This window comes from Hippoglossus stenolepis, chromosome 1 (genome assembly GCF_022539355.2).
Source record: "Hippoglossus stenolepis isolate QCI-W04-F060 chromosome 1, HSTE1.2, whole genome shotgun sequence".
In the NCBI taxonomy this organism is placed as follows: domain Eukaryota; kingdom Metazoa; phylum Chordata; class Actinopteri; order Pleuronectiformes; family Pleuronectidae; genus Hippoglossus; species Hippoglossus stenolepis.
The window spans coordinates 32,311,586-32,324,220 of record NC_061483.1 but is presented as its reverse complement, the minus strand read 5'-3'; the positions used below and the strand labels follow the sequence as shown (position 1 = coordinate 32,324,220).

General features: G+C 40.1%; 1 protein-coding gene across 2 annotated transcripts in view; it reads left to right on the top strand.

Moving 5' to 3' along the window:
* Positions 1 to 2,371: 2,371 nt before the first annotated feature.
* The window catches only part of ubap1lb (ubiquitin associated protein 1-like b), a 50,206-nt gene continuing 39,942 nt past the window's right edge, over positions 2,372 to 12,635 (top strand). For both annotated transcript variants that reach the window (XM_035163747.1, XM_035163737.1), the window contains exons 1-2: positions 2,372 to 2,456; positions 4,310 to 4,415. In XM_035163747.1, the coding sequence (XP_035019638.1) occupies positions 4,311 to 4,415 (105 nt within the window). In that variant the 5' untranslated portion in view covers positions 2,372 to 2,456; position 4,310. The remainder of the gene's footprint in view (positions 2,457 to 4,309; positions 4,416 to 12,635) is intronic.

Genomic DNA, 12,635 nt, shown 5'->3' with positions numbered 1-12,635 from the left:
ATATTTGATTGTAGGACAGCAAGGACAGTTTGGGTGTGAGACTGTGACAGAATGTGGACATTCTTTGTTTGTATGTTGTACATTTGTATAGTAGACCTGCTGTCTAATACTGTTAGCAGTGGAGAGAGACAAAAAGTCACTTCAGCACCTTAGGTGGTGTGGAGCCAGGAGGTAGGTTGATGGCGCAATCATAGGGGCGGTAAGGAGGCAGCAACATGGTGTTCATAGAGACGTCCGTCAATACGGATGGCGAGAGCGACTAGGGCATCCAGATCCACTGGGAGCTCCCATGCCGCCAACTCATCCTTAATGTCCTCCGACAGTCGATTATAAAAGGCATCAAACAGGGAGGGTGTGTTCTACTTAATCTCGGCAGCAACCTGTGGGAACTTGATATAGTAGTCTGCCACTGTACGCCCGCTCTGGGTGAGGTTGAGCAGACCCCGTGCTGCCTCTCTTCCGGGGGTAGTGTGGTCAAAAAGCTTATGGAGCTCGATGGAGAACGACTGGAGTGTGACACAGGAAGAACATTGTCTTTCCCACTCAGCAGTTCCCCATTCCTTGGCTCGGCCGTAGAGGAGCGATATAATGTACGCCTCTCATGATTGTTCCGTGGGGAAGGAAGAAGGCTGGATCTGGAATGTAAGAGAACACCAGGAAGGACCGACAGGTTCCAGGAGACCCTGAATAGTGTTCCGCAGGAGGAACAGCCACAGGCTCGGAGATGATGAGCCTCTGTAGGTGGTTACGGAAAGACTCCAGGCTGAAGCCCCCGTTGATGGAGGTAAGTCTCTGTTCGTGACGTTGAATAGTCTCCGCGTGAGCCCTCAACTCCTGCTCGAGATGGTCTGAGTCGGCTGGGTTCATACTGGCCAGATTGTTATCTGATGACTAGAGACAGAACTGAACACAAAAGCATAACAGCAGACAAACTCAAGTGCCAAGAAAAAGGTGTTTTATTAATTGAAGGTAAAGCAAAGACAGGCAGGAGGGTCAAACAAGGATATCAGTCCAAACAGCAAACAAATCCGAAGGGGCAGGCAAAAAGGGAATCCAATATCCAAACAGGGTAGTAATCAGGTCAGGAACGGGCAGGCAAGAATACAGGAATAGAATGCTGGATAACTAGGCAGGAACACACTAGACAATCTGGCGGAGGGTGAATGCAACTAACCGGTATAAATACAAAGAGGAACTAATGAGGGAATGGGGAGCAGGTGAGTAATGACGGAACACAGGTAAAGTCTGTATTCCACTGATGAAATATATGTTTTACTTTATTATTTGTTGCTGTTTGTTGTTGTTAACTCTTTGGTTCTTGTTAGGATCCTATAAGACTAATATGACTGTCACAAATGTCACGATTTGAGCCGTTAGGGTGAGGGTTAGATCCTTTGAAGCTTTGATCTCCAGAGCAGGTTAGAGATGCAATTTAAGTTACCATGGGGTAACTAAGAAATGTACTACCATCACAACCCAGAAAGGTTCACTGCAAGTGGATAATTGATCCTGATGGTGGCAGTGAAGGAAGAGCCGGAAGGTTCCAACAACATTGGGTATATTGGGTATAATGGGTTATACACTGCAAATGATCAATGGATGTAGAGGCTGTTGCAGAATGCCTAAAGATGGAAAATCAAATCGTAAATAGTCTGTCATTTACACCATATTTTAAGCCTGTATGTCCGCATCTGGCAGTGGCAATGCTACCAAGCACCCCGTGCTTGCCCATGGGCAAGAGCTTGTATGCTGTGTTTGCGTGTTTGAAGTTTGAAGAAGGAGTCACCAGTTACTTCAATTGTATTGGATTTGGCTGCAACGCTGTTTACCCCTGAAACTCCAAAAGTGTTTTGTGGACTCAAACACTTCACCCACCCCTCCATCGGCATAGTGGTAAGAAGATAATGAGTGAATTTTCATTTTTCGGTGAACTATCCCTTTAACAAGGTGATATATCCCCTGTCCTTAACCCTCAATAAGTGTAAGGAAAAACTATGAATCCTCAGAGAGGCGCCACATGAGTAATCCCTCTCCCAGGACGGACAGAAGTGCAATAGATGCTGCGTGTATCTGAACACATCAATAAAATTACAATATTTACAACATTGATTAGAAGACACAGTTTTATGCAAGGAAAGGTGTGACAATTGTCTAAAGTATTTCAACATAAGAAGGAAGGTACATAGATTGATAATAACAATAGATTGATAGTTTCCAGTAAAGTGGTGTTTTATCTAGGGGCAGTCTTTTATTGAACGTGTGTGTGTGTGTGTGTGTGTGTGTGTGTGTATAAATAAGCTGATGGGGTTTACTGTAGGTCAAGGATTAGTTTTCCAGGTGGTTCTCCATGAAGCACCTCTTCTAATTTAATCAGCAGTTTGCTGAAGCTTTTCTCACACACACCCACAAACACCTGAGAGTATACACGGTCTCATTACAGCTTCGACGAAACACAGGTAGGTTAACATTTCTTTACTATAATATGCAAATGTAGAGTTTAAATAGGAAAACTAACGTAACCATTTACTTATGATTTTTAATGAGTGAACTTTACATTTGAATGTATCGTACTTCACAAACACAAAGGAATATGAATAAATTGCGTCAAATATATATATATATATATAAACAAGTAGCATGTAAAAAGATACCTCAACATCAAAACCAATTACCTATATTAATGATATGGCTGTAAGTGTTTGTGTTTTGTACGTCAGAGACAGCTTATGGAGCATCTGTCCTCTTTACTGCATTAAGTCTTGGACCATCTGTCTGGTTGGCGTTTTGGTGTTTCTGAGGCAAATATTTGATTGTAGGACAGCAAGGACAGTTTGTGTGTGAGACTGTGACAGAATGTGGATATTTGTTTGCATGTTGTACATTTGTATAGTAGACCTGCTGTCTAATACTGTTAGCAGTGGAGAGAGACAAAAAGTCACTTCAGCAGGAGAGAAATATTCCTGTAAAAGAGGTGGTGCTTCTCTCCATATTTTATTACCCCAACCGTAATAACTGGACACTGGACAGTTTGTGGAATCACCTGTTTATTATTGAAGCGTAAGTGTAAATGTAAGTGTAAGAGTGTAATAGCATTTTGCCGAAAATGCAATGAGCCAAAAAATCTTGTGCTGATTATGCCATTATGATTAATAAAAAATCTATATTGCAATTAAAAGTTTAAATAAAATAATTACAGGAATAGTTCATCCAAAAATGAAAATTCACTCCTTTTCTAATCACCCCTATGCCGATGGGGTGGGTGGGTGAAGTGTTTGAGTCAACAAAACACTCCTGGAGTCTCGGGGGTAAACTTTGTCAAAGCAGAATCCAATACAATTGAAGTCAATGGTGAGTCCTTCTTCAGACGTAATAAAACAACAGAAAAAACACAACATGCCTCCATACTGCTCCTGTGGTGTCATCCAAGTGTCTGTAAGCCCCGACATTTAAATTCAACTCAAAACGGGGTCATGAACATTGTTTTAAGATAGGTCACTAATCAGCTACACTGTTTAACCCTGAAACTCCAAAAGTGTTTTGTGGACTCAAACACTTCATCCACCCCTCCATCAGCATAGTGGTGAGTAGATAATGAGTGAGTTTACATTTTTTGGTGAACTATCCCTTTAAGAGGTATCTGGCTAAATTTAGCAAGATCTCAATAACCTGCTAGAAGTAATATGAAAATGATGCAGCCTATAACTTCCTGTGTATGTCTTCAGAGAAAGTCCGGACCCAATTCTCAGGTGATCCTCAGCAGGTCATGTCTGAAAATGGCTTTTGTCTCAGCACATCCATGAATGGCTAGAATTGCTGTCACTCTCTATGTTACATGTAGGTGTTCCCATCCTATTGGATAGTTAAGCCTTAGTTTGCATTACTAAATCACATTGTGTCCTTACGTCTTGCCACTGGTGAAATACACAAAAGAGTTAAAGAGAGTTGAAGTTGGTGTCTCTCTGTCTGGAGCATCTGAGTTAGATATGAAAGTCCCTAAGCGTAGACACTACAATGTACTGTTGGTTGGCCCTTTATCTATAACCTGACCTTTGGTGCTGCTTAAAGAGAGAATGGAGTATCTGTGGAATTTAGACAGGCACTATTCTCCTGTACAGATATAATATAATATTAAATTATATACATAATATATAGTGGCATATACAGTATAGTGTGTGAGGATGGTCAAAAATGTCCTCAACATAAGCAGCATGGCTAGTGAATTAATGAATGACATACGGTGTGTATATATATATATATATATATGTCTAAAATCAAACTCTGTGTTTGTGTCTCTCTGTAAACTGAGTAGTATGGATGGGGTCCCTCTAAAGATGCCACAGGCTGTCTCACAGGAAGTCAAAGAAGATGTCAAAGTCATTATCACTGATTATCTCAACATACTGCAGGACACAGAGGTGAGTGTGATTAACACAGCTGTACAATAAATCTGTTACCTCATCTGTAAACATAACACTTTTCTACAAGCACACGCTGCTCACAAAAGTACATATACTCCACCTTCTTTGCTGCTGTAGTTGTGCTTACAGTTTTGCCTGGCTTTATCATTCTTTTTTTTTTTAAACAATATTTTTATTGAATTTTCAAGTGTATATCAATACAAAACATCAATGAACAAATATATATATATAAACAATGTCACTAAGTTTTGGGGTTATCCTATAGATATATATATAAACAATGTCACTAAGTTTTGGGGTTATCCTAACACCCAGGTACTTAAGTCCATCCTATGTGGTCATAACTGGTGTATTTATTTTGGGGTTGAGCCATCTTCTTGATTTGGAAGCAACAAAACTTAAAATAAATAAATTAAGATTTATTAATTCTATATCCAGAGAATTTGCCAAACTTTTAAATTAAAGTAATCAGATTTGGGATACTATTCTTCAAGTTTGTTGAACTTTGTAGGCTAAAAGGTTTAGAAATTATACCAGGGGTCTTCAACGTTTTTCAGGCCAAGGACCCCCAAACTGATGGAGAGATGGAGCAGGGACCCCCTACTATATATATTGTATAAAATTGTGTTTTTATAAACAATTTTAAGAGGTCCTCCTCTTTGTGTACAGGAGGCTTGGAGGGACAGGTCTAGGCTAGTCTCGTGCTGTGAGTGAACCGGTGCCCAGCTTGAGAGAGCTCCTCTGTGTCGCTGAATGTGTGCATTGCTGACTGAAAGATAACTCTGTTTGCTACAATATGTTGGATTCATGTTAATGTTTATTTAAAGACATTTAAATTTGTGGGAAAAAAATTGGTTTGAAAAAATATATATATATATAAAAAATTGTCTAATCAACCAAAAATTGAAGACCTCTGAATTATACTATTAGTCAATATTTCTGCAGTTGGGTTTGTATACAGTAATTTAGTCCATTTGAGAAAGGTTTCACCTAATCATTATCTGGGAAGCAGCTCAAAAAGGTATCTCCACTCTATTCTGTCAAATGCTTGGCTTGCATCAATTGACAACATGGCAGTATCTTTTGCATTTCTATACTCAAATAATACATTTAAAACTCCCCTTATGTTGCGAAAGCCTTGTCGTTTTAATATAAAGCCATTTTGATCATTACTGATCAGCTGAGGAAGACAATGTTCTAGTCTTTTAGAGAGTCCTTTGCAGAATATATTCGTATCGCATCACATTAAACTAATGGGCCTAAAAGATGAACAACTGGTTGGTAATTTGTCAGGTTTTAATATTACAGTTATCATAGCTAGTCTTAACGATGGTGGAAGAGTTCCTATTTTATATGATTCAATAAACATATCTAATTAAGGTTGTACCAGTTTCTGTTTGAACGTTTTATAAAATTCTATAGGTATCCCATCAGGACCAGGTGCTTTCCCACTGTTCATGCTGCTTATAGCCTCACTAAGATCCTCTACTGTTAATGCTCCGTCCAGCACTTCCTTTTCATCTTCGGATAAAGTCTGAAATTGCAGTTGGTCCAGAAATGTATCTTGTTGTTGTTGGGCATCTGCTTATTCTGACTTGCATAATTATTCATAAAAATCTCTGAAAGCAGCATTAATTTCAACTAGGTCTACAGTTAAATTGCCAGACTTTGTCGTTATACTGTTTTTGTTCTTTGAGCTTGCATTTTCTTAACCTGCCAGGCCAGTAATTTGCCTGGCTTTTCTCTCTGATCGTAGTTTGTTTGTTCCATAAAAGGTTTTTAGCAACTTTGTCAGTTGTCAGTTTATTGTAATCAGCTCTCATTGCTGTAAATCTTTGCTGCTTGTCCATGTCATTGTTCTCATGAATTTCTAATTCTAGTGTTTTAATTTGTTTTTCCAATATTTGTATTTTCCCGTTGTATTGTTTGGTCTTGGAACTTGTATACTTAATCATTTCTCCCCTTATATAAGCTTTGAATGCTTCCCATCTTACACTGGCGGTAGTTTCATGTGTATTTAGTTGGAAATAGTTAGCTATGCAAGCTTCTATAAATTTAAGAAAGGATGGATCTTGTAACCAGTATACTTGAAACCTCCATCTTGGAGAATGTTGGGCAAATTTACCTAGACATATTTCCATTGACACAGCTGCATGAACACTAATCACTACGCTGTCATACCAGCAGTTTTTGACATTCGTCAGCAATTCAACAGATATTAAAAAATAATTAATGCGTGAATATGTTTTATAAGTAGAAGAGTGACAGGAGAATTATTTTTTGTTTGGGTTTTGTTTCATCCACACATTGACCAATCTTAGATCTCTTATGAATTCAGTCAGTATTTTCCCAGTCTGTATGTGTGAGGCGTCCACTCCAGTTAGCCGGTCCATTGCTGGATCTATAGTACAATTAAGATCCCCTCCTAAAATACAGAGACCTTCTAGGGTGGACACAGTCAACAGTAGAATTTCAAAGAAAGGTGGTGTGTCCACGTCAGGACCATAAATATGAATTAAATTAATTTTACATGACATAAGGATCCCCTGTATAATAATATATCTCCCATTTGGATCTTGAATAATTTTTGTGATTTGAAATGGAATTGACTTGTGTCCAAGGATGGCAACACCTCGTGCATAATTATTATAGGAATCATAAATCACTTGGCCTGGCCATCTTTTTCTAAACAAGGTATATCAGACTCCATCAAATGGGTCTCTTGTAAAAACACAATTTTTGATCTTAGATGTTTCAACCTATTTATAACTTGATTCAGTTTAGTCAATTTTCGAAGCCCCTAACATTCCAACAAGTAATCTTAATTTCTGAATTATTCACTGACTTTGTTTTATCCATATATAATATATTTTAGTAAAGTGATAAGGTTATAATTATTGTTGATCCTGCTAAAACCATATACATACTGTACATGCAAATATCACACACTGGACGGGAAAAGAAGAACAACTGCGGTATCAACAACAAATAACCAAACAACCATAATGTCTTCTATCTTAATGTAAACCCCTATTCGTCTTCTCCTATAGAACCAATTCAATTTCCCCTTGTGCAGCACTCTCATTTTACAAGGATTATGTTGAAATCCTCGAAAGGATCCCATGTCCACAAACTGCTTCACAACTGTAGTGAATCCTCGTTGAATGCAGACCGTTTCTGCAGACAAATTCTGAGAGAAAGAAAGCTTGGCCCTGTCATGCTTGATTTCTCGCTGCCTTTTTTCGCGATAGACAAATTCCTTCTCCTTCAAGATTCAAGAGTTTATTGTCAATGCACAACAATTACATGAAGCAATCGCTGGCAATGCAATGCTTGGGTCACAGGCTCTCTTATCGCAATGCTCAGAATATTACAGCAAAAAATATAGAATAAAATAGAATATCAAAAATAGAAAATAAAATATATATATCTAAATATACACTACCGTTCAAAAGTTTGGGGTCACCCAGACAATTTTGTGTTTTCCATGAAAACTCACTTTTATTTATCAAATGAGTTGCAAAATGAATAGAAAATATAGTCGAGACATTGACAAGGTTAGAAATAATGATTTTTATTTTAAATATTAATTTTGTTCTTCAAACTTTGCTTTCGTCAAAGAATGCTCCATTTGCAGCAATTACAGCATTGCAGACCTTTGGCATTCTAGCTGTTAATTTGTTGAGGTAATCTGTAGAAATTTCACCCCACGCTTCCTGAAGCACCTCCCACAAGTTGGATTGGCTTGATGGGCACTTCTTGCGTACCATACGGTCAAGCTGCTCCCACAACAGCTCAATGGGGTTGAGATCTGGTGACTGCGCTGGCCACTCCATTACAGACAGCATACCAGCTGCCTGCTTCTTCCTAGTTTAGCATAATTTGATTTGAGGCTTTGGGTCATTGTCCTGTTGTAGGAGGAAATTGGCTCCAATCAAGCGCTGTCCACAGGGTATGGCATGGCGTTGCAAAATGGAGTGATAGCCTTCCTTATTTAAAATCCCTTTTACTTTGTACAAATCTCCCACTTTACCAGCACCAAAGCAGACCATCACATTACCTCCACCATGCTTGACAGATGGCGTCAGGCACTCTTCCAGCATCTTTTCACCTGTTCTGCATCTCACAAATGTTCTTCTGTGTGATCCAAACACCTCAAACTTTGATTCGTCTGTCCATAACACTTTTTTCCAATCTTCCTCTGTCCAATGTCTGTGTTCTTTTGCCCATATCAATCTTTTTTTTTATTGGCCAGTCTCAGATATGGCTTTTTCTTTGCCACTCTGCCTAGAAGGCCGGCATCCCGGAGTCGCCTCTTCACTGTAGACGTTGACACTGGCGTTGTGGGTACCATTTAAAGAAGCTGCCAGTTGAGGACCTGTGAGGCGTCTATTTCTCAAACTAGAGACTCTAATATACTTGTCTTCTTGCTGAGTTGTGCACCGGGGCCTCCCACTTCTCTTTCTACTCTGGTTAGAGCCGTTTTTTGTGCTGTTCTCTGAAGGAGTAGTACACACCGTTGTAGGAAATTTTCAGTTTCTTCGCAATTTCTCGCATGGAATAGCCTTAATTTCTAAGAACAAGAATAGACTGGCGAGTTTCACATGAAAGTTCTCTTTTCTGGCCATTTTGAGAGTATAATCGAACCCACAAATGTGATGCTCCAGATACTCAACTAGCTCAAAGGAAGGCCAGTTTTATAGCTTCTCTCACCAGCAAAACAGTTTTCAGCTGTGCTAACATAATGCACGAGGGTTTTCAAGGGTTTCTAATCTATCATCCATTAGTCTTCTAAGGCGATTAGCAAACACAATGTACCATTAGAACACTGGAGTGATAGTTGCTGGAAATGGGCCTCTATACACCTATGTAGATATTTCATTAAAAAACAGACGTTTCCACCTAGAATAGTCATTTACCACATTAACAATGTATAGAGTGTATTTCTGATTAATTTAATGTTATCTTCATTGAAAAAAACAGTGCTTTTCTTTGAAAAATAAGGAAATTTCTAAGTGACCCCAAACTTTTGAACGGTAGTGTATATATACACCTAAAGAAAAAACAATAGTGTAATTATGTGCAATAGTGCAAATTTGCTAAGGTGCTGGTTTAGTGGAGTTATTGCAGATTGGAGGAGTTTAAAAGTCTTATGGCCTGGGGGATGAAACTGTCTGTGAGCCTGGTGGTGCGGGCCCGGATGCTGCGGTACCGTCGGCCGGATGGCAGCAGGCAAAACAGTTTTTGGCTGGTGTGATAGGGGTCTTTGATGATCTGGTCAGCCTTCTTCCTACACCGCTGGGTGTAGAGGTCCTCCATGGATGGCAGCTCCGTCCTGGTGATGTGCTGGGCAGACTTCACCACCCTCTGTAAAGCCTTACGGTTGAGGGCGGTGCAGCTGCCATACCAGGCAGTGATGCAGCCAGTCAGGATGCTCTCTATGGTGCACCTGTAGAAGTTGCAGAGAATCCTGGCATCCATGTTGAGCCTCCGCAGCCTGCGGAGGAAGAAGAGCCGCTGTCTGGCCGTCTTCCTGATGGAGTCTGTGTGGTTGGTCCAGGTCAGGTCATCACTGATGTGGACCCCGAGGAACCTGAAGCTGCTGACTCGCTCCACTGTAGTCCCGTTGATGGAGAGGGGGCGTGTTCTACTCCTTGTCTCTTCCTGTAGTCCACGATCAGCTCCTTCGTTTTGCTGACGTTGAGATGGAGGTTGTTGTCCTGGCACCAAGATGTCAGGGCTCTGACCTCCTCTCTGTAGGCCTTCTCATCGTCGCCGGTGATCAGGGCTATGACAGTCGTGTCATCAGCAAACTTAACGATGGTGTTGGAGCTGTGGGTGGCCACGCAGTCATGCGTGAACAGGGAGTACAGGAGAGGACTGAGCATGCAGCCCTGGGGGGCACCGGTGTTTAGAGTCAGGGTGGAGGATGCCTATCCGCACCGCCTGGTACTTTAGAAAGCGGATAAGAACTGCTCGAATCTGTTTTGGTTTGGCAAGACCCAGCGTGCGATGAACTCGCTCTAGAGTGAATGTTTTTCACCAGAACTGAGTTTACCACATCGTACAATGGTTATAGTCCGAGCGGAGGGACTTCAACTCTGTTAGCACATCAGCTACACTAGTCATGTTGCTAGCTTCTGTCGCTATCGTCGTCGGAGCGGTAGTAGCAGTAGGTCTTCGTAGTTGTATTGCGTGTCCTAGTGAAAATCGCACACTGTTTTGCTGCAGATGGTTTTGACATGTTCAGAGCCACTCTGTTTACTCAAAAGTTTAGGCACATTGTTGTTTTTTTTTATCAAGTTTGCGTTCGGTTGTGTGGAGCATTTAGGCTACTCCGCCATCTTGGTCCAGGTCACGCAAAACCCCCAGCTTTATCATTCTTTATGAAATGGCAATATATATTTGCCTCATGTATCTAACTGTATATATTTTTGTTTTACAATTGTTGAAACCAGCCTTTTATTTTAAATTATAATAATTTTGTGTTAATAATGTAAATGTTAACTTATTATTTATATAGCTTTTAAAACAACTTGGTTGACTAAAGTGGTTTAAAAAGTAAAAGGTATAACAACAAAACAGCAATACGTAATATATCAAAAATACTAATATGGAGTGGTAAGCTGTTCCACAAGTTTGGGGCAGCTACCACTGCATGAAATGAAGAATTTGCGTCAGTTAATGCCCATGTAAATTTCTGTGGAAGTTCAGGTTAACAACTGTTCACAGGAATCTGCAGGCAGCACAGAAAACTGCCAGGAACTGCCGGGAATTGATGTGGGGTTCCAGTTTCGGGCAGTTTTACAAGCCTGAGAATGTTGGCAGTTGACCCCCCTGCTCCTAGGTCTATGGGGGGGCTTTTACATGTAAATGACAAAACTGTGATCTTTAGAAATGCAAATCAGGATAGTTTCATTTAGTGGTGCAGACGTTACACCTTTTTCTAACAGGTACTAACTCCCTTTTAAGAAAATCTCTCGTATAAATACCTCAGGCTTAGTATAATTATAGAATCATAAATTGTAGCTTGAATAGATTTGCCTTATATAAGTAAGTATGCTATAATGAGTGTAATCAGTGATACAATTTCCAGGCTACATCTGATGATACATTGTTAACATTGCATGTTTGTCAAGCTCATCCAAGAAAATCTGTTGGAATGGAGAGAGTGGCACCACTGTACAGTTTTCTAAGAGAAGTCTTTCTGCTGACACCAAAACACCATTTGGACTTCAATTGACCTATTGTTGTTATTAAACTTTCCCAGTAGTCCATTAATACACTCTTACAATAAGTGGAATTCAACTATGAGGGTACAAACCCAGAACAGCAAGAATCATGTAATTACATTAACTTAACACCAGAAAGAATAAACTGGTCCTCAGTCACCTACTCATCGTATATAAATGTGAAGTACAATTTAAAAACTGTTATAACCGCTGTTTCAAAAGTGAAAAGGTCATATGTGAAGTTTTACTCTGAAAACGTTACACTCAGCTTATGAATACGTCCATTCCTGTAGATGCCATGTCAGTCATTAACGTCATCATGTTAGAGGGCTCGTCCAATCACAGCCTCGTGAATGAAGCGTCTGTCTCCCGCAAACAAGAAACTACCGGCTGTTGTTTTGCGTGGTTCCATGAATGACTCTGTTTTCGGTGTAAAAAACTTGCTGAATTTAACACGACACTGTTTCCCTGAGGAGAGGATGAGTGCGTTGGAAAGCAAAGCCGCGGGTCCAGTGTGGAGGAGTTGAAGCAGAGAAGACGGGCACACAATCCCCAAATTACGGTAAGAGCTAAACTACAGAGAGAAGCCATTGCTAACTGCTAAGCCAAGTAACACGATCTGAATAGTGTGTAAACAACTGTGGGATTAGCGAGAAAGTTGCTAAAAGAAGAAGAGAGCATCGAGTGCTTGAGCAGAACTAGTGCATGTTAAAATATGTACGAATTGCTTAAACTTAAAAGGGACATTGTATGCCCATTTTACCACAAGTTGATATGGTTCCTTGGGGTCTTAATGAAATGTCTGTAACATACTTTGGTCAAAATACCACAAGGATCATTTAAAACAGCACCCTTTTTACCCTGTCTAAAACAGCCCTCCACAGAGTGACCTGTTTTGAGTGCCTGTTCCTTTAAATGCTAATGAGCCAGCTCCCCTCTCCCCCCATGATTTTAAACGATATAAATTACATATTTTATATGATAT